The following is a 21,581-nucleotide window of genomic DNA, read 5'->3' as shown; positions in this document are numbered from 1 at the left end:
GTTCAAAATGCATCTATCGCTCTTGGAGGAGCCAAGCACTGAGCTACAGCAAGCAAAACCCTTCTAATTTTTTTTTTCCTTTCCCCACTTTGTACCATGACTATCACTTTTTAAAAGCTGGTGTCCATTTTATTTCATGTTCTGCTACTTTTATTTATTGCTATTATACACATCTGTAAAATATGTGCTATGGGCCTCTTGTTTTGCTTCCTTGATGCTGGTCATTAGCCGTAACTTTAAATATTTGATTTGATTCATCCATATTGTTAATATGATGGCTGGCAATGTTTTTATCTCCCCCCCCCTTTCCTTGTCTTATATTTGAAAAATGAATCTTTAATTTAAAACAAAACAAAACCAGAAATAGGCTGATCTGCCCATCCCCCAGCTCCCACCAAGAAATGGGCTCCTTTCATTGGAATCCCTTTCCTCTCAAAAGGCATCAAGGGGAGGAAACAAGAAAGCCCACTTCATTCTTCCCTCTCGAGAGAAGGAAAGCTGCCAAGACATCCATTAGATCTGTAAGACAAGAAGGCTTTAGGCAACGACCCGCCAGTCAGAGGGGTAAGAAAACAAAACGGGGTATTGATTTAATTTTAGTTTCCACTGCATTTCATAATGTAGCAGGAACCCCCCCACCCCAATCATTCTGTTTGTACAAACTTCACACACACTCACACTCACACACTACATACGCCACATTTCTGTTATAAATTCATAGAAAATCAACCATACATCGGATTTGCACTGTTCCATTTTTTACTCCATGTGACAAGGACTATCAAAGGGGGGTGCTTGGTTTCTGGTCAGCCATAATCCCTTCAGCATACCAGCACATCCACAGGAACCCTGCCCAGTTGCTATGTCAGCCTTGATAATCCCAGACAGAAGACAATCAAAATGACAAAGAACTTGCATATGGTAGTGGATTCAGCACAGACTGAAACAAAGGACAATAATCAGATCTTCCCTCTGGGGGCAGGAAACTGCAAACTCCCCATTGTCACCTGGAAAGTACTCATGGGGAGGGGGAAAGGAGGAACCAGCCAGGTGACAGGACACTCAGGTTACCACCACAACTCCTCCTTCAACCCCTCCTTTCTGTAATGTATGCATGATGTCAACCCCTTCTGTAATGTATGCATGATGTCAACCCCTCCTTTCTGTAATGTATGCATGATGTTTCTGGGGGTGGGCTTGACCTAGAGGAGGGGAATTTCAAAAGTTTTTATAAGGTCTTGCAGGCCATTGTTCTGGGTCTTTTCTCTCTCTTGCAAGTGAAGGGAATACCCTGTTGCAACAGTTCAATAAAGGCCAAGCCTACAGGCTGCTGTTTTGCTCCAAGTTATCCTGGTTGGTGTCTTTGCTTTTTGTCCAAGGGAGCCCTCAGATTTTTCCGTTAACAATAAGGACAGTGCTTTTTTCTGGGTGGACACAGGGGTATGCATACCACTAAACATTTAGTGAATCTTTGTACAGTGGTACCTCAGGTTACATACGCTTCAGGTTACGTACACTTCAGGTTACAGACTCCGCTAACCCAGAAATAGTGCTTCAGGTTAAGAACCTTGCTTCAGGATGAGAACAGAAATCGTGCTCTGGGGGCGCAGTGGCAGCAGGAAGCCCCGTTAGCTAAAGTGGTGCTTCAGGTTAAGAACAGTTTCAGGTTAAGTACGGACCCCTGGAACGAATTAAGTACTTAACCTGAGGTACCACTGTACTTTTGTCCATTTACTGTATTTATTTTTCCCAATTTGAACTATAAAATGGTGGTTTTCTTGAGTCAAAATGAGAGTACCCCTAAACATTTTTTTAGGGGGGGAAACACTGCATAAGGACATAAGAAGAGCGCTGCTGGATCAGGCCAAAGGTCCATCAAGTCCAACCTTCTCTTCTGACAGTGACCAAGCGGATAAGTGGACAGAGAGATACACTTTCCGTCAGCATCTCCCTCTCCCGTCCTCTCTCTCCCTGCCTTCTTAAGGACATGAGTGCAGTTACACTCTTGTGAAACCCAGCAACTGCGTGTAGCCATATAGATGTCTAATCTGCTCTTAAAGCTCTCCAAGTTGGCAATCATTATCATTACATCTTGTAGGAGTGAGTTCCACAATTTAACTATGTGTCATGTGCAGAAGTACTTCGAGAATGACTTGCAGCTAATAGGGTAGCATCAAAATGAAAAGGTAGGTAAAAGGTAATGGTAAATGACACCCTGAACCGTTAAGTCCAGTCAAAGGTGACATCTTAAGGCAGCCCTGTTCAGGGAAGTTTTTAACGTGTGATATTTTACTGTATTTTTGGTTTTTATGGAAGCCGCCCAGAGTGGCTGGGAAGGCCCAGCCAGATGGGCGGGGTATAAATAAATTATTATTATTATTATTATTATTATTGGGCTATGGTGCTCATCTCGCTTTCAGGCCGAGGGAGCCGGCGTTTGTCCACAGACAGCTTTCTGGGTCATGTGGCCAGCAGGACTAAACCGCTTCTGGCACAATGGGACACTGTGATGGAAACCAGAGCGCATGGAAATGCTGTTTACCTTCCCATCGCAGTGGTACCTATTGATCTACTTGCGCTGGCGTGCTTTCAAACTGCTAGGTTGGCAGGAGCAGGGACAGAGCAACGGGAGCTCACCCCATCACGCAGATTCAAACCACCGACCTTCTGAGGTCAAAGCAGGAGTGAATTCTGAAAGTTGTAGAAATGGACTGAACATGGGAGAAAGTGTTTAGTAGGTTTCTTGATATTCTGAAGGAGAACCAAGATGCAGAAAAGATGAAGGTGGCAGACCTGGGGCACTGCTTGTGGCAGCAGAATAACAGGCAAATGAAATACAACCCCCATTGAAACAAGCAGGGCCCCCAGCACCACCCCTGCCGGGACCTGATCATGTCAATTTAGTTGTTTTTTTGCCACTAGAACAAAATATCTCAAGCTGGTTCTGACAGATGAGCTGCTGCAGAATATCTCCTTTCATTTCTTCCCATGAGTTGCGCAGTCCAGCACCACAGAGCCCAGAGCAGCAAGGACCCTCAGTCTGTGTCCACACTGAATACACAAGGGCAGACTAGTGAATCGGGGGAAAGTTGTGGATGGAGTGTATCTTGGTTTCAGTAAGGCTTTTGACAAGGTCCCCCACAATATTATCGCGAAGAAGCTGGTAAAATGTAGCTTGAACAAGGTAACTGTTAGGTGGTTGACTGACCAAACCCAAAGAGTACTCATTAATGGTTCCTCGTCATCCTGGGGAAAAGTGACAAGTGGGGTGCTGCAGGGTTTTGTCCTGGGCCTGTTGCTGTACAACATCTTTATAAATGACTTGGATGAAGGAATTGGGGTGCCCAGGCCCCCAGGAGTTGGTGCCAGTGCTCAGAGTTCTTCCAGCTTTACACTTCTATGGTTCTATGATTAGCTGACTTGGCAAACAAACAACTTCTGCTTGCACTGCTTGGCTGTCGTTTCCCCTTGAGTCTTTATTAGATCAGCAGCCTGAGTCACTGCACCTCCTCCCTGGTGCCCAGAGTATGATAGGCACCAGGAACCCTGGGGCATGTAGTTTCCAGGGCCTGCAACATCCATACTAAGGACTTCGTTGTCCTGGAAATGTCCTGCTTGCCCTTCTCTACTCGAGACAAGGCAAAGGCACTGCAACATTTAGTCTGGAAGATGCCTCTGGACAATCAACAAACTCCCAGGGCACCACCCAGTGCAAACCTTGGTGGAAGGCAGAGCTCAAATGGAAGGGTTCCCAGGACGCCAAGCCATCTCCTCCCCCTGCTGGGGTCATATTCCAAAGTGTGTGTGTGTGAGGTGTGTGTGTGTGTGTGTGTGTGTGTGTGTGTGTGTGTGTGTAAGACAAACTGAACACACACACACACAATTCACATATCATAACAATGCAAGCTTTCATTGTATAGACCTGGCTTTCTCCCCAGAAACTGTTACCTGCCAGTTAACAGTGTTTACCTTGGTGGAAATTCATGAGAATTTTGAGTCTGACTAGATTAGGGTTTGTGTTAAGTGCCAGGCATATGGTTTTGCCTGATAAGACACCCACTGGGGAACGCTTTCCTTCCGAAGAGCTAGCCAGGCTTCTCCAAGCGCTTTCCAAATGTGGAGCCTGTCCTGGGAGATAGTATTCTTCATGTCCCTTTCTTGGCAATCTGCAAGTTGATAGGTGCTGAGGATTTCATTGGTATATGTTTAATACCTTCTCCTTGTCCATTCTATTTTCCTTTCTCTGTCTCACACTCAGAGGCCCACTATTTGCCATTTGCTATAAGGTGGTGCCACACTTCCAAATAATCTTTTTTTGGCATTTGAGAGGCAGTGGGGATGAAGTGAGCCTGCACCTATGTCTGCACTCTGAGCAGAAGCAAGGGTGTCCTGGGACTGGGCCTTCTCTGTGGCAGCCCCCAAGGGGTGGACTCTCCTCCTCACACAGCTGCATCTCCTAGGCAGCTCTGCGCAGAAGAAACCTCTCTTGACCCTGGCCTGCAACACTGAAGCTGTGCGCTTTCAGAGCCCACCATATTGTGAATGTAATATGTTTTAACTGCTCTTAATTGTGAATTTTACATTGTTGTAACCTGCCCCAGGGCCTGCTGGTAATGAAGAGCAGATAATGTATTCAAATTATTGTTGTTATTATTATTAATGTTTCTAGTAACGTTGGGTAAATCTGTCAATTTCTGTTTCCCTCATTTTCTCATGTTTCCAATCTTTAACTCAATGCTCCACATTGCCACAGCTTGGGATCATTATTTTTTTAAAGTCCTCATAAAAATTCACCAGCATTCCAGTGTGATTTTCTTCTAAGATGCACATGTATCTATGCAATTTTCCCTAAAAGAATGCATTTTGTATGTCATCCTTACAAATATATGAATTTTTAAGCAGGCATGTGTCTTTTAGCTCACATTACCTGGCTGGAGAACTGCATTGCGGGATTTTGAAAAGTGTGACCTGCGAAGGACGGCTGTGTTTTGGTTCTTGCATGGTTCCATAATGTGTGTGTTAGGTAGGTTCACCTTTAAATGCTACCTAAATCCAAATTCTCCCCTGCCTCTACCTACACAACCTGCAGATGAGCTGCCTATACTTTACAAGGGTGGATCTGGTGACATCATCCCAGGATTACAAACTAGCCACATTTAGGTGCTATAAATCAATTAAAAACGCATTTCCAGAGTTGTAGTCAGGGTGGTGTGCCTGAGGCAAGATATGACTCCTGGCCAACAGCTAAGGGAGGAAAGTCCGTTGACTGAGGCCTGACTTGGCAGGGTCTTGTGATTCCCCCTTCCAAAAATCAAAATCAATAGAAGCTATCAAAAGAAAAACAATACGCATAATTGCCAAATAATTCCTAACAGCCCTGTCTGGAAGAGGCCTGAGCCAAGTGCAATTAGGGACGGAAGACAGGAAAAGCAGCAGCAGCAGCAGACTCTGCCAAGCAAAGGGACTCATAATTTGGTTGCAGACACCCTAAAGGCATCCCACTGCAGCAGGACTACTCTAGAGGAGCTGCTCTCCCGACCATGGCATTCAAAGCAGCTGTTCTAAAACATTGCCTTTGGGCCAAACAAGACATGATATGGGACATTTCTCGAGAAACAGCCAGAGTGGGAAGGGTTTTATCTGGTTCACGCAGCAGCACTGGGGGAGGGGGGACTAATCTGGATCCCCCACATTGATTCTCCCACAGAAAATTTCTCTGACACTTCTATTAGCCCCAGAGGGGAAAACACACAGGCACCATTTCCTCCCTAAGGCTTCCTCAGGTGTAATAGCAGCTTCAGGAAGGAGTGACTTGGATCAGGGCTGCAACCAGGTGGGGGGGTTACACCCCTCGAGCCATGAGGCCATCTCAAATTGAGCCTCCCCCCAGTTTTTTGTTTGGGGTTTTAAAGCGAGAAAAATCATAAATGTGGGAACATTGGAAGCTGCCTGAGACTGAAGGTGGCTCCAGCTAGCTCAGCATTGTCTACACTGACTGGCAGCAACTCTCTGGAGTTTTCAGCCAGGAGTCTCTGCCAGCCTGACCTAGAGATGCTGTGGGTGGAAACTGGGACCTTCTGCATGGAGAGCAGGTGCTCTACTACTGAGCTATAGCCCTCTGCATTGCAGGGGGTTGGACTAAGTGACCCTTAGGGTCCCTTCCCACTTCACAATTCCATGATAAAGCACCTTTTTCTTTTTTTCTTTTTGCATGGAGAAGGCTCCAGGAGCAATACAGCAGGGCTCTCCTTATTGTTCTTAAAAAGCAGAGCATGTGCCTGTTTCATATCTTTTTGAATATGCATTTATTTTATTTTTATTTGCATTACTTTTTATCACACCAGTGTTTGCCACCCTGGGTTCCTTTGGGCAGAAATATGGGAGATAAATTTAAATAAATAAAATCTGTGCCATCTCCAGCAATTTTTTAAAAAAAGGATTTGGAAGTAAGTGATATGAAAGCCCTTTCTCGGGATCTGTGAAGTGCTGCCCCAGGTGGCACGCTACTGAACTGCAGGGGGCAGACTCTCAGGGAAGGGCCTTCAGGCGCTGGACTGGCTCTGGACTTGGCCCCACCTTTGCAGTGTGGTTCCGCATTTGCCCTGCCTCTTTCCCCCAGAAAACCCGCTCTTTTGTGCTAAACCAGACCAAACAGCAGTCTGTGGAAAACCCGGTTGCTGTTTGTTCCAACCCAGCATTGAAGATTGGGTTTCCCTGGGGACAAATGGAGGTGTGGAAAAGCCCTCTCTCTGCCGATCCAGAGTGGGAAGGAGACTGAGAGGGCTTCCTTCCCCAGCTGACTCCTGAGGTGCACCTTGCGTCTTCCCAAGGTGCTGGCCTTTGTCTTGGTTTGTTCTCTCAGCCCCACTCACCCCTTTGGTTCTGGCTCCTGGCTTTGGACACATGTGTGCCACACAACAAAAGTGCTATAATCACACCTTAACCAGCCACGGCTTCCCCCCTCAAAAACTTCTGGGAGCTGCAGGATGCTGAGACTTGTTAGGAGGCCCTCATCCCCCCCCCATATACACGCTGAGCTACAGTTCCCAGAGTGGTTTAACAGTCCTCTTCATGGCAAGCTTGCCTCTTCATGGCAAGCTCTGGACACTGTAGCTTTGGGAGGAGAGCACCAATTCCTCCTTGCAAATGTGCTTCCCCTGCCCGCCCCCACTCCCAGTCAGACTTATGTCTAGTCTCTAGAAAAGTTTTCCCCAACCAGGTGCCCTCTAGATGTTTTGGACTACAACCCCCACCAGCTGGGGTTGGTGGGAGTCCTAGTCCAAAACACTTGCATTCAGCTGGCAGAAGAGGGCGCTCTTCACTGGTGGATGCTGGCAGGGCTGTCCCCACCACCCTGGCTTGGAGCAAAGGGAGCTTGGTTTGCACATTTAGCCTCCTCAGCGCACTCTTAAAGGGGAGGATGACAAGATGTTGGCAAGGAATCAAAGACCTGAGCCATGAAATCTCAAGGTCTGAGCTTGGTTACCCAGAGCTATGGGTTCAAGAAAATCCATAGAACATTGGAAGGGCTGTTCTGGATCAGGTCAAAGGCCCCACTTCCTGTTTAGCACAGTGGCCGACCGGGACAGGAGAGCAGCAGCCCTCTCTCATTCATGCTGCCTCTAGCAGGAAGTCATGCACAAACAGCATGACTAGGTGTCAGGGGCTGGGCAAAGGAGGAGGAATGGTGGAGACTGCCTCCCCGCCTGACCCTTCCAGGGAGGAGGAAGAGCAAGACAATATACAGGGGTCTGCAGGAGGTCGCAGCTCAGAGGCAGATGAGGGAAATCATGGGAGAGCCAGAGCCTCACCCTGCTGACACATTGTCATTGGAAAGTATTCCAGACCCTCCATCTCCCAAAACCCGGCAAACCTTCAAAGTAGGAGAGCAAAGAGTTCAAAGACATGGCAACACCTGTAGAGGAGGTGATGAAGATGACGAAAGAGGAAATGGGAGAGATTCACTTGGGACAACGCCACTATCCAAGAGGCTGGGTTCTATAGCCTCTCTCTGTAAAGACTGAAATAAAAAAGGACTTAAGAAACTTTTCCTTGTCTTTATACTTTCCTGGGCAACCAGCCGGGAGCCGCTGACAGCATCCTGACACTAGTAGCCATTGATGAATCCACGATGAATGTTTATCGTCTCTTTTTAAAGCCATTCAAGGGGCTGGCCATCCCTACCTCTTATACTTCTGCTTTATACTGTGTGAAGAACCTGGCTGCTGGATGGCTCTGATCCAGCATCTCTTCTCCTGGTGGCAGAATCTGAACCCAGCAGCAACACTCTCCCCACTTGGGCTCCCTAGCAACTGCTGTACAATAAACGCACCTTAAAAAAAGAAACAGAGCCCAGCAACACTTGAAGAACTCAACAAAACTAGTTCAGCAAAGCAGGGACCCAGTCACAGCAATATTCGGGGATTTATTTTAGCCCTTCTTTAAGTAAGTGCGTTGTGAGCCTTGGGAAATCCTCAGAAATCAATCACAGAGCCACCACTGAGAAGATTCTTCTCCTTGTCATTGCTCATCTCATTGCTTGAGCAAGGTTTTAAACTGCGGCTGCAGCAACCTTCTGCAGGAATCTTATTGCCCTGTTTAAAGACTTGTATTTCTGGACCAGTGACAGCTCAGCCTTGTTCCAATGATCGTAAAGACTTCTTAAGCCCCAAGTACAGCAAGCACACATGGAGAGGAGAGCATTCAAAGATAGTGGTTCCTGGGCGTCATGGTCTCTTTAGAATGCAAGTACTGGGGACCTACAATAGCCCCAAGTGTCCTGGTCCCTTCTTGCTCCTCTCTTCACATACAGACAGCAGCCATTTTGTGCAGGGGCTCCATTTCCAGACCTTGCATGCATCAGTGGAATGTATAAAAGCACAGCCCACCCCGTTCCTCATTCCGCCCCTGCTCAGCCTCTTTCCGGTCCAAAAGGACCCGTGTGTCAACAGACACACCTAAAACAGTTGCTGCCTGTACTTAGTTACTCAGAAGTGGGGGGGGGGGTTCGTCTCAGTTCCCACTGGCCGAGGGAACTCATCACAAGAATTGTTGCTTTTCTCCCAAAAAGCACATCCTGTGCCAAAGACCTCCAACGCTTTCAAATCGGGGACAGGAAAACACACAGATTGATATTTGCAGCATCCTTATTCTACAACTAGAAGCCAGACTCCAGGCCAAGGATTGCCAGCATTTTGGGGCCGCCCATGGGCACATTTGCAAACCAAGAAAACTTGTTGGCACCACACAGACGTCCCCGCTAAACTCACCTCTCCAACAACAGCTATAAGACTTCTTTCAAGCCTGATTTCAGTGGTGGAAGGGCAGAGAAATGGCACCACTGGAGCCATGTTAGTGACCCAGGCTCTGAGTTAAGAGGTTTACAAAGCTCTAACCTTTTTCCAAGAGAGCTAAAGCTCTTCCACAATGACAGACAGGCTTGTAAGTGGATATTGGCCTTGTCACTGGAGGTGAACAAGCATTGCTTCCAGCCAACTGGAAAGTTGGGAAGAACAAGGTTTCCAAGGTCCAGCCTGTGTGGTGCCGTGGTTCACATGTCAAGCACTCCAATCTCCACTCAGCCCTGAAGCTGACTGGGTGCCCTTGAGCCAGACATTCACTCTCATGGCCTGGTTGCTGGGAGGAGAAGGGGGCTCCTTGAAGGAAAGGTGGGGTATTAGTATAATAAATAGGATGGGACGGGATGGAATGGGATGGGATGATCTACTTCTTCTGGCCACCATTATGTGAGACTACAGCTGCATCAATGGGTTCTTAGTCTAGCATGTACCACTTAAAAGCCAACATCTCATACGACAAACTTGGAAAGGCAAGAACCTCCAGCATCACCCTTGAAATGTTAACCATTTTACTTTCGTGTATACCCCACCATTCTTCCTTCCATGGAGATCAGTGCAATAGACCCAAGGGAACCCCAGCAATCTCCCATCCAGGAACGGACCAGACCTGGACCTGCTTAGTTTCAGCAAGGCTCTTGCCTCACGTGCCTTCAGTCTGTGCCCCAGGAAATAGGAACCTGCAGGGTCAGGATGAGGAATTTAGCTAAGGATCAGAATGTTTACAAAGGAGTCAACCTCGACAAACATTTTTTAGTGGAAGTGAGGAATCTGGAATATATATTTTCTCTACTGATGAACCTGACTATGTATTTCTTTTAGTCTCTCTGGTTCTCACTTTCCCATGTATATATTTCCTTATGTCTCAATGATCCCAATTAGCAAACTACCACCTTGCGCACGGGGTGGGGGGAATGACCTCAGGCCTGGGAGCCATGTGGCCCTCCAGTCCTCCCTCCTTGGCCCTTGGGACTCTCCCCAGGCCATAGCTCCTCTCCTCAGGCAACATCCCAATTTCTGCTTGTCTTCTGCTCTATCAGTCCCAATGGGCACCAGCCACCAGTGCCAGCAACTAGAGGGAACCATCTTGGCAATCCCTAGGATAAAGGAATCCACTGAAGGTGCTGCCCTGAGGGGCTTGGAGAGAGATATACTTCACAACTGGGGATAACTTTTCATGCATCTGATGAAGAGGACTTGAGTTCACAAAAGCACTGGCCACATTGAATCTCCTTGTTTCTGCACCAAGACTTTATTATTCATACTGCAGCAAACTATCAGTGAGGGGACAATATTTATAACATCCCTCCCAGACCTGTTGCACCTCAGATGTTTTGGACTACAACTCCCAATGACTTGAATTTTGAATATTTAGAAATGTGTGCTTCTATCCTAGCCTGCACTCAGATGTTGGAAGCTGGGCTGCCATTTTGAACAAAAAGTTGGATGTTCGCCTCCACATCTGTTTTGCCATCCAGGCTGAACCAGGAATGCCCTGACCAAGCCAGGACTCAGGAGTGGCTGTTGATATTATTTTCCTGGTATAAAAATGTTCCCAATAACCACTCTGGACTTGGAAAGATTTGGCAAAGCAGCTGCCCTGGAGAGTCAAGAATTTGTTAAAAAGAGAGTTCCACTCCCTGCTTTGACAAAACATGGCACACCCAAGCACTAATCCCAGAGGAATGCCCACCTTCTTCAATAGGCCTTTCATTTCCTTCCTGGAAAATTAAGCTTTGCGAAAAAGGCATAAATGTCACTCGTTTGAACTGGACTTGTGCTGGCCAAATACCAGAGCCGGTCTTGGCTCCAGGGGCATCCTGGCTGGATACTCCCTGCCACAGCCCGCCATACAGATATAGCGCTTACAGACTGCTTTTATTCCAGCATGCAACTCAAGGCACTGTCTATGGCCTCTGCATCATAAGAAGATGAGAGCAGTGGAAACACACCACCAGGGGGGCGGATTAGGTCAGCTACTGTCTTGACACCTCACTGACCTTGCCACTTCTCCCCTGCAGCATTGACTCACCTGCTGGGAAGTCAGGTAACTGTCTGCCCTCCACCCCACTGTTTCCAAGTGCTGGTAGTTCCAAATGTAGCGGGCAGGGAGGGAGCCATCAAAGACTGCAAAATCTTCCATACCAAACTATGGATTACTTCCTACCAGCCCAGCCCACCCATTCCATAGGTGAGAAGCCCCTTCCTGTAAGCCAATGCCGCCGTCATTTTTGAGCTGGAAGAGGAGGGTTGGGTTGTTCTGGTTCCTGAGAAAACAAGTGTCCTCCATCCCTGGCCTAGGGCAGCTAAGCTCAGAAAAAGGAGGATCTCCTTACCAAATTCACTCGCACACAGGTGCTCCAGGATGGCGTCTGACTTCATCTCATTGTCGCAAGGAGGACATACTGCAGTGCCTGCCAAGAAAGGGGACAGCAGAGGATTAGTCTGAAGGGCAAAATAATTATTTGGGGAGACTACCACTATAAGGGCCGCAATGCTGCCCCTGGGATGCTAGAGGGTTCTGTGTGTTGAATGGTTTCTTTAAATGTAAAGGTTCATCATTGTTCCACTCTGTGTGTCTTTAAGGGGCCAGAGCAAGGGCCAGAGCAAGATAACGAGACCCAGCTTTACAGCTGTGAAACATAGCAGGTGCTGCTGAGTTGTATTTGATTAAGGTGTGTCAGCATCTGGGTGTAGTATATAAGGAGCAGCACCTAGCTCTCCCATTACCCTGGGGGATGGGTTGGTGGTTGGGTCTGGTTTGTTGATGTATTTATTGTAAATGGAGTTTTTGTTTTTCTTATTAAAACCTTCTTTAAGTACTTTTTGAGTCCTTTCTTTTTAATGCATGATCTCCCCAGCAAGCTCTCTGCAGCGTTACTATACTGCAAAAAGCCAACATCTTTGGTTATGGGCCCAGCTGCTGAGTGGATGACTGCATATTTTTGGACTCTGAGAAAGGTTTGAAAACTCCTTCTCCTGTTAGCGTAGTTTTTGTGGGTCTGGAAGAGTTCCAGAATGGTTGACCGGGTTCCTGAAGCTGAGAAGGCTCTGGTCTTCCCACAGCTGACAGATGAGAACTATAGTTTATGGTCTTTTCGGGTGGAGGCGCTTTTGACCTCTAGAGAAGTATGGACCTATGTAACTGATGACCCTCCTGACCCTGTAACTAATGCTTGGTCGAAAGGAGATGCAAAAGCCAGGGCGATAATTAATTTGGCAGTCAGCGACCAGCAAGTAGTCTATATAAGAAATAAGAAAACTGCCAAAGAAATGTGGGACAGTCTTGCAGCAGTGCATGTTAGAAAAGAGTCAGCGTCTGCATTGACGTTTTTCAAGCAGTTGTACCAGATGAAGTTGCAGCCTGGTGGTGATTTGGCAGCACACTTGAGACGTCTGGAGGCAATACACGGCGAATTAATTCGAAGGGACATGGAGGTACCTGATATTCAGTATGTTTTTATCATCCTTTGTTCCCTTAATGAGGACTTTGATGGTATAGCTAGCCAGATATCTGCCGTTCCACCAGCACAATTAACTGTGGAAGGGGTAACGGCAAGATTAATGGGCGAGTTGGATAGAAGGGAGGCTTGTGCCATAAGCACTCCTGTTTCCAGAAAGAATGAGGAACGCCATATGCAAACCTGTGGTGATACAACTGCATTTAAAGCTGCAAAGCGTTGTTGGTTCTGCAATAAGCAAGGACATCTTGCAAGGGACTGCAGATCCAAAAGAAAGCAAAGTACTCCCAAGCCTGTTTCTGTTCGTCAATCACGGTCGTCAGCCCAGCAGCCGGCATCGTATAGTAGAGACAGAAACGAGCCGCGAGCTTTTCACGCTCGGACTGCAGATCGTAAAAGAATTAAAGGTGCCAAGTGGAATTCTTTTGTTGTGGACTCGGGTGCATCTCAGCATATCTGCAACAATCGAAGTTTGTTTATTTCTTTCGAAGAGGAAATTGGTAATGTACATTTAGCCATTTCACAAGTCCTGCAGTCGCTTGGCAGGGGTACTGTTAAACTTGACTCTTTAAACATTACAATAGCGAACTGCATTTACTGCCCGTCAGTGGACAATTTATTATCAGTAAGATGTTTTGCTCATCAAGGCATAACTGTGCGTTTCTTAAAGTCAATGTGTGAGTTTTTCGAGGGGAACAAACGTCTATTGTATGCCCGGGAATCTGATGGTTTATATAGACTGTATTTTCGCACCTACTCCCAATCGCCTATAAACTGCACAGTAGCACAGTCAAGCCAGGGGTTGAGGAATGTAAGGCCACATTCTGGGTGTGTCCACATGGCGCACAGAATTCTGGGACACCTGAATTTTGCTGATGTAATTAAGACAAAGAATATTGTCGATGGCCTCAACTTAAAACCATGCAAATTCTTTATGCAGTGTCTATCCTGTTGCAAGAATAAGATTAAGGTTGCACGCAAGGGTAGGTGCTCAGATAGGAAAGTAACTGAGCCATTTGAGCGTGTACATTGTGATTTAGTTGGGCCACTCCCACCATCATTAGGAGGTTCTAAGTACTGGCTTACCCTGATAGACCAGTATAGTAGATATTGTAGGACTTATGCAATAGCTGAGAAGTCCCAAGCATTTGAGAAGTACAAGGTTTTTTGCAACTGGGTAAAAACGCACTTTAACAAACCTATTAAGAACCTGTTTTCTGACCGGGGCGGGGAATTTGTTTCTGAGGATTTTGAGAAATTCCTGGAAGCGCAGGGGACTACTCATGAGTTATCTTGCCCCCGAAGTCCCTGGCAAAATGGGCTTGTTGAAGTTGTGCAGCGTGACCTGCAGGCAGGGGTTAAAACTTATCTGCACGATGCTAATCTGCCCAAAGTCTTTTGGGCTGAAGCGCTCCATGCCTTTTGTTATGTTAGAAATCACAGTTATCATTCTGGTTTAGATGTCACCCCCTATGAGAAGTTGTTTAAAAAACGCCCTAATCTGAAATACCTACGCATTTGGGGTTCAGATGTAATTATGCATTATCCTGCTAAGCAGAAATTGGGTGAGCGTAGAGTCCAGGGAAAATTAATGGGCTACCAGCAGGGGGCGTACAGAATTTACATACCAGCAACTGGCAAATTTCATATTACCAGAAGCATGATACAAACTGTAAATTGGAATGGAGTTGCTGTTTTCCAAGATACTAATGGTATAAATGATACTGAGGAAGAAGAGGTAGAAGAAGCAGCAGCAGGAGGAAATGATGCTTCTGAATTAATGGAACAAGACAAAAAGCCTGTTGGACCTGATAATTTGTTTGAGGATTTAAAGTCACAGGCACCCGAGGGGAGGTTGGATTCTCTTGAGTTTTCTGACCGTGAGCTTAGCCTACAGGCACCTCTTCAGTCTGACAATGATGATTTACAACCTGAAACTAGTAGTTCACTCAGTCCCATTAAGTCTGAGGAGTCTGACTCTCCTTCCGGACTGAGACGTTCAGATAGAAAGAGGCAGAAGCCACAACGTTTCGCAGATGAACATTTGAATACTGTGTATGCCAATAAGGTGATTTTTGAGCCAAAAAGCTACAATGATGTTCAGAATTTACCTAAGCACCAAGCTGTAAATTGGTATAAAGCTATGAACTCTGAGATAGCTTCTTTAAAAGAGCATAACACTTGGTCTCTTGTACCACAAACCCCAGATATGAGACTTATTGATTCAAAATGGGTTTATAGAGTTAAAATGAATGACAAAAATGAAGTTGTAAGGTACAAGGCTAAATAGTTGCTAGGGGTTTTCAACAAATTCCAGGTGAAGATTATGTTTTGTGTTATTCACTAAGTGTAAAATATGAAACAGTTAAGCTTTTGTTAAAAGATGCATCAATTTGTGGAAAAGCCCACTACACAATGTTTCTCTGCTCTTAAGAGAGTGGTAATGTACCTTAAACATACCAAACATTATAGGTTGCAGTTTACATCCAGTATTGATAAAGGTTTTGAAATTTTCTGCGATGCATCTCATGCAGTGGAACAAAATAATTGCAGGGGTGTGTCTGGTATGGTGTTTTGTTATAACGGTTGTCCATTTGAATGGAAGTCCCAGACACAAACCATTATTTGTCTCTCTACAACAGAGAGTGAATTATGTGCATGCGTTCAGGCCACTCGTGATGTAGAATGGTATGTGCAAGTATTTGCAGACCTACAGATGCAAGTAACACTACCAGTAAGAGTTTATCTTGATTCCCAGAGCGGACTTGCTATCCTGTGTACAGAGACCAATACGCAGCGCACTAGAGTCTTAAGATTACGTTTAGAATTTGTAAAGAAACTAATTGCTGATGAAATGGTTGTATTTAAATATGTTCCAGGTGACAATCAAATTGCGGACATTTTTACTAAAGCACTTCCAAAGGTTACACATGAAAAACATGTACAAAGTATGCTTTGTTTTTGTTCCACAATGATGAACCGCAGGGGAAATGTTGAATGGTTTCTTTAAATGTAAAGGTTCATCATTGTTCCACTCTGTGTGTCTTTAAGGGGCCAGAGCAAGGGCCAGAGCAAGATAACGAGACCCAGCTTTACAGCTGTGATTGATTGATTGATTGATTGATTGATTGATTGATTTGATTTATTACGGCCATTGGCCCATATCTAAAACAATACATCAAGATTTATCCATAAACAAACAATTTAAACAGTTAAAACACCCATATAAAACCAATTTTACTTCAATTAAGTAAACACTATATAAAATAAGCTCCCTCTATGTCAACCGTAATTCAAATCCCTCAGGGATATGCATCTTAGTTCTGGCACTTATTGATGGTTCTTAAGTTTGGCTAAGCTGTCAGAGTCATACAGTGATCCATTTCTCCTCTTATGAAATAAGACATTAATCAGGTATCTAGCGACTGCAAGGGATCTACTTGAGTCTTCGTCGTTTAATAAGTATATTATTTGGGCTTCCTGAGGTCTGTCAGCAATTCTCCATAAATATGGGGCCAGAAACTTAGACCGTGAAGCCAAATGTAATGGACAACAGAAGATTATATGATATAATGATTCTATAGATCCACTTTTACAGTCACAGAGGAGTGAGATCTGTCCGTTGGAGAGTCTGTTACCCAACACATTTGATGGGAAAACATTGAATCTAGCCTTTATAAAGGCATACCTGTGCATCACCACAGATAATGTAGTTAAATAAGATGGGAGTTTTGTTGGTGGTGTTAAGCCAAGGTTTATCGGCGAACAGGTGCCACCACCTGTCGCAATATTAAATTGTAAATCGATCTCCTCTAATCTGTGAGTTATAATTCTCTTGGCAAAAATTAAATCCAATTTTAGTAGTTCAGATGGGGATAGTCCTAAGGACACAAGTTTCCCATGTATTATTTTTGCCCAGGGGCTAGGGAAGTCATCTCTCCAGAGACACTGTATCAGGTGGAGATTTGGGAGTTTATGCCATAATGCCAACCAGTAACAGAGGATGCATTTCCATAGTGTGGTTTCTAGAGATGTCACATTTAGTTCGAGTCGTATAGCTGTATTGCCTACACACCTGGGTAGTTTTAGCAACCTTCTTAGCAGTTGGTTTTGGATTACCTCCAATTGGGTTAGATTAACAAAGGACCCCCATATTGGGATTGCATATGCTATTGTTGCAATCACCTTTGCCTTGAAAACTTTTAACACTGATGGAATATGGAAAGCCCCATCTGAAAAGAAAAAACGCCGTAGCCCAAATGAAAGGGCTTTAGCTCTATTTAATACATATGCAAGATGGGCCTTCCAGCCCATGTTGTGTTGGAGAAGGACTCCCAAGTATTGAAATTTAAAAACTTGGTCTATGGCTTTCCCGTCTATTCTCCAATTGTAGGTTTTTCGACTCTTGGTGAAAATTAGGACTTTGGACTTTGCATGATTGATTGTAAGAAAATTTGATTTGCAGTAAGCATCAAAAAATTTTAAGGCCCTCCTAAGGCCAACTCTTGAAAAAGATAGGATCACTGCGTCGTCTGCGTAGAGTAGAAGGGGGCAACGATATTGGGCAAGACGGGGGGCGTGGATCGTCTCTTGAGAATCTATAAGAGGCGCCCTCATATCGCTTATAGATTAAAAAGGGTTGGAGCAAGGATACATCCTTGACGAACCCCTCTATTGATGGTTACTGGATTTGAGAGGTCGCCTGCCGGAGTGATTCTTACCCTAGCGGCCGATCCATCATGCAGTTTAGTTATTAGCCACAGAAGTCTTTTGTCTATTCCCCATCGTGCTAATTTTCCCCAAAGTAGTCCTCTGGGGATGCTGTCAAAAGCGGCCTTTAAATCAATAAAGGCCGCACAAAGTTGGCCTCTATTTGGGGCGGAATATTTCCGGGCAAGGTGGTATAAAACTAAGACATGATCGACCGCTGACTGATTCGATCTAAAACCAGCCTGTTCAGGCCCAATCAGGTTGTTCTCTTCGGCCCACTTAGTAAGCTTGGTTAGCAAGAACCGTGCATATATTTTCCCAATTATGGACAATAAGCTGATATTCCTGTAATTTCCCGGATCATCTGTCGAGCCCTTTTTATGAATTGGAATAATAATCGCATCCTTCCATATTCTTGGAACCTTCCCACTGTTGTTTACGGCATCAAAAGTAACGGCCAGGATTTTCGCCCACCAGTCTGCGTGAAGTTTTATAGCTTCCGCCGGTACTAGGTCAGGACCGGGGGCTTTTCCAACTTTGAGATTAGAAATGAGACCGTGGATTTCTTCCGGGTCAGTGGGTGGCCAAAGAGGGAGCTGCTCATAGAATCCATCGATTGTATTAATATTAAGGTCTGGTAAGGCAAAATAGTTCCTTAGAAAGGATTCCCAGACTGGGGCAGGGATAACTGTTAGGGGGTATCTTTTAGATTTTCTGTTAACCAACAGCCAGCATTTTCGGGAATTACGGGTATTTGAGGCAGCTATAAGTGCATGCCAGCGGTTCAGTTGCCATTCCTGTTTGGCCTTTTTTTGCACAGATTTGTAAGTTGATTTTGCCTGATAGTACTCCTTGGGGAGCATAGTCGCCCCTGAAGATTTGTAATCATTATAAATAGCACAAAGATGTTGTTTGGCTTGTTTGCAATTATGATTAAACCACAGTGCACCTGTCTTGGAGTGGGCTGTGAAACATAGCAGGTGCTGCTGAGTTGTATTTGATTAAGGTGTGTCAGCATCTGGGTGTAGTATATAAGGAGCAGCACCTAGCTCTCCCATTACCCTGGGGGATGGGTTGGTGGTTGGGTCTGGTTTGTTGATGTATTTAGTGTAAATGGAGTTTTTGTTTTTCTTATTAAAACCTTCTTTAAGTACTTTTTGAGTCCTTTCTTTTTAATGCATGATCTCCCCAGCAAGCTCTCTGCAGCGTTACTATACTGCAAAAAGCCAACACTGTGGTGGAGCATCAGCTTTGAAAGCAGAAGGTCCCAGGTGCTAGGAGATTTAGACTACCTGACCCCTGGAGGGGTCAATGCTGGGTGTGCTCTTTTTCAGGCTCATTGGCAAACCTGGAGAAAGCATGATGGCTATATTCTGCCTCTCTTGTTGGAGGCTGTGATGCTTCTGAATGCCAGTTGCTGGAAACCACAGGAGGGGCTTGTGCTCTTGCACTCAAGTCCTGCTTGCAGGTTTCCCATGGGCATCTGGTCGGCCCCTGTGAGAACAGGATGCTAGACTAAAGGGGCCATTGGCCTGGTTCTGCAGGCACATCTTATGTTCCTATGAGAAGCAAAAGCCCTGACCGAGACCTTTGCTTAATGGGCTTCAGATCTAAAACCAGAGAGCCCTTTCCCATCTAAACAGACTGTCAGTATCAGCAATCAGAGCCTCCAAAGCTGAACCTGTCTTGTTATTCCCTGTCATTATCTTTACAATGGAATTGCTTTCTCTTCTCTCCCCCCCCCCTTCACATTTCACTTGCCTCTTCGCTCATTTCTCCTAAGATGTCTACACAGGCCCTGAAGTCAGCCATGAAAAATGTGGAGGAGAGCTACAAGATTTCCAGAGCAATATGTATCCAAAGAAAACTCCAGCTAGGATGACAGAAGTTCCCAGAACGCAGCCATACCTGAATCCCTCTGTGTGTGTGTAGGTCTGCAGGTGTCTATGCAACAAATGAAATCAGATTCCATTTTGTTTCTCTACCATGGACCTCAGCCAAGTGAAGACTGAGCTGATGGTCCCCAACAGAGGATTCGCAGTCTCTTCACAAAAGAACAGTTACAGACAGGGATGGGGGAGGAATTTATTTCAATTCACATTTTGGAGGGCAACCAAAATGGTCAAAGGCCTGGAAACGATGCCTTATGAGGAACGGCTAAGGGAGCTGGGCATGTTTAGCCTGGAGAAGAGGAGGTTAAGGGGTGATATGATAGCCATGTTCAACTATATAAAAGGATGTCACATAGAGGAGGGAGAAAGGTTGTTTTCTGCTGCTCCAGAGAAGCGGACACGGAGCAATGGATCCAAACTACAAGAAAGAAGATTCCACCTAAACATTAGGAAGAACTTCCTGACAGTAAGAGCTGTTTGACAGTGGAATTTGCTGCCAAGGAGTGTGGTGGAGTCTCCTACTTTGGAGGTCTTTAAGCAGAGGCTTGACAACCATATGTCAGGAGTGCTCTGATGGTGTTTCCTGCTTGGCAGGGGGTTGGACTCGATGGCCCTTGTGGTCTCTTCCAACTCTATGATTCTATGATTCTAATCTATGTGACTGGCACTTTACAAAAGCAAAATGCAGCCATTCAAATTTATCTGAAATTTGCAGTGCATTTCTCCAACCAAGGAATGGGTACAGAAGACGGTGGAAAAGAAAGGCATAATTGGTAGAAATAACATAGAAAAAGGCATCATATTCGAGGAAATGTGACTATAAGGCAAAACTGCATACAAAATGAGCATATTATAACAAATTAGCACTATAAAATGCTGATGAATTTTCAGGAGGACTTAAAAAATAAAAATAAATTACCAAGCGTGGAAATGTAGATAACGGAAGTCTAGGGGGGAAATGAGAAACAGAAAAATGGTAATTGTCAACTCAGAGATGGTTGGGAGGACCAAGCCTGAGTTTAGAGTGTTAGAGTTGAAAGTGATGTGACCTAGAGGTAAAGCAGCAAGTGGAGAGAGAGGCAAAGCCATCTCTGCTGTCTGTTTGAATTCAAGGCTACGGCTGTGGAAGATACAAGACCCTTGGCGGGGGGGGGGGGTAATACTCTGAACTCCACCATTGCAGGCTCAGGTGGTATAGATGTGTCAATGAACCAAATCTCATAAAGGCACCTCAGTCTCCGCTGTGCCTCATTTCCAAAAGGAAACACAAACCCTTGGTAAGGAATCCCTGGAATCTGGCCCCCAGCGGAGACTGGGGTGGGGGGCAACAGTTGTAACTATTAATACAAGGTGTGCCGGAAGTGGATATTGCTCGCCGTACCAAAACTTGGGGTCATCTATTGAAGCGGAATGGTGGGGGATTCAGGACAGACTGGAGAAATCACTTTTCACACAGCACACAAGGGATTTGCCACCAGAAGACGAGCTGATGGCAGAATTTTTTGGCCCTGCTTTTTTCAGCGAGGAGAATGAGGGGAAAGGAAATAAATTAGGTTCAAAAATCACACAAAGCTCGCTGTGTGATCTTGGGCCAGCCAGTATCTGTCAGCCTAGTCTGTCTCACAGAGTTGTTGTGAGGATAAAATGGGGTGGGCAGAAAAAAAACATGTAGAGCACCCTGACCTCTTTCGAGAAACATAAATGTAATAACAAGTGAATGCATAATATGAACCCAATCCAAAGCTGCAGTGTAGAGATGTTCTTGGACTTGCCCAGCTAAGCCTGTGTTTCATAAGGTTTCCTTCCCACCTCTTTGCAGCAGCAGCATCCCTCCTCTGAACCTTTGCGCAGCACAGTGCTGCTCAAAGCAAAACCTTACTCCAGGGCGAGGGAGAGGAATGTGCAACGCTCTACTAATCGGCAGCTCCCACCCAGTGCATCCAGCAGGTCTGCAGGCTTTGCCATCGCCGTGCCTAAAGCAGAAGGAATTCAGGCAAGTCAGCATTTCAGAGGCAGGGACAAATCCCACTTCTCAGGCGTTAATAGAGGAAAAACTGGAAATGGTTTTGAATGTCTATATAGGATCTTCTGGAGGAACACCAAGAAACTTACAGAAACACAAGTCACCTTTGTGGGTTTGATATACAGTCATACCTTGGGTT

General features: G+C 45.5%; 1 protein-coding gene across 1 annotated transcript in view; it reads right to left on the bottom strand.

Moving 5' to 3' along the window:
- The window catches only part of SFRP1 (secreted frizzled related protein 1), a 44,905-nt gene that overhangs the window by 14,156 nt on the left and 9,168 nt on the right, over positions 1 to 21,581 (bottom strand). The window contains exon 2 of the mRNA XM_081201001.1: positions 11,693 to 11,770. Within this exon, the coding sequence (XP_081057127.1) occupies positions 11,693 to 11,770 (78 nt within the window). The remainder of the gene's footprint in view (positions 1 to 11,692; positions 11,771 to 21,581) is intronic.

This window comes from Podarcis bocagei (assembly GCF_964188305.1).
Source record: "Podarcis bocagei genome assembly, chromosome: 7".
NCBI lineage: Eukaryota > Metazoa > Chordata > Lepidosauria > Squamata > Lacertidae > Podarcis > Podarcis bocagei.
This window is presented reverse-complemented; position numbering and strand designations above follow the sequence as displayed.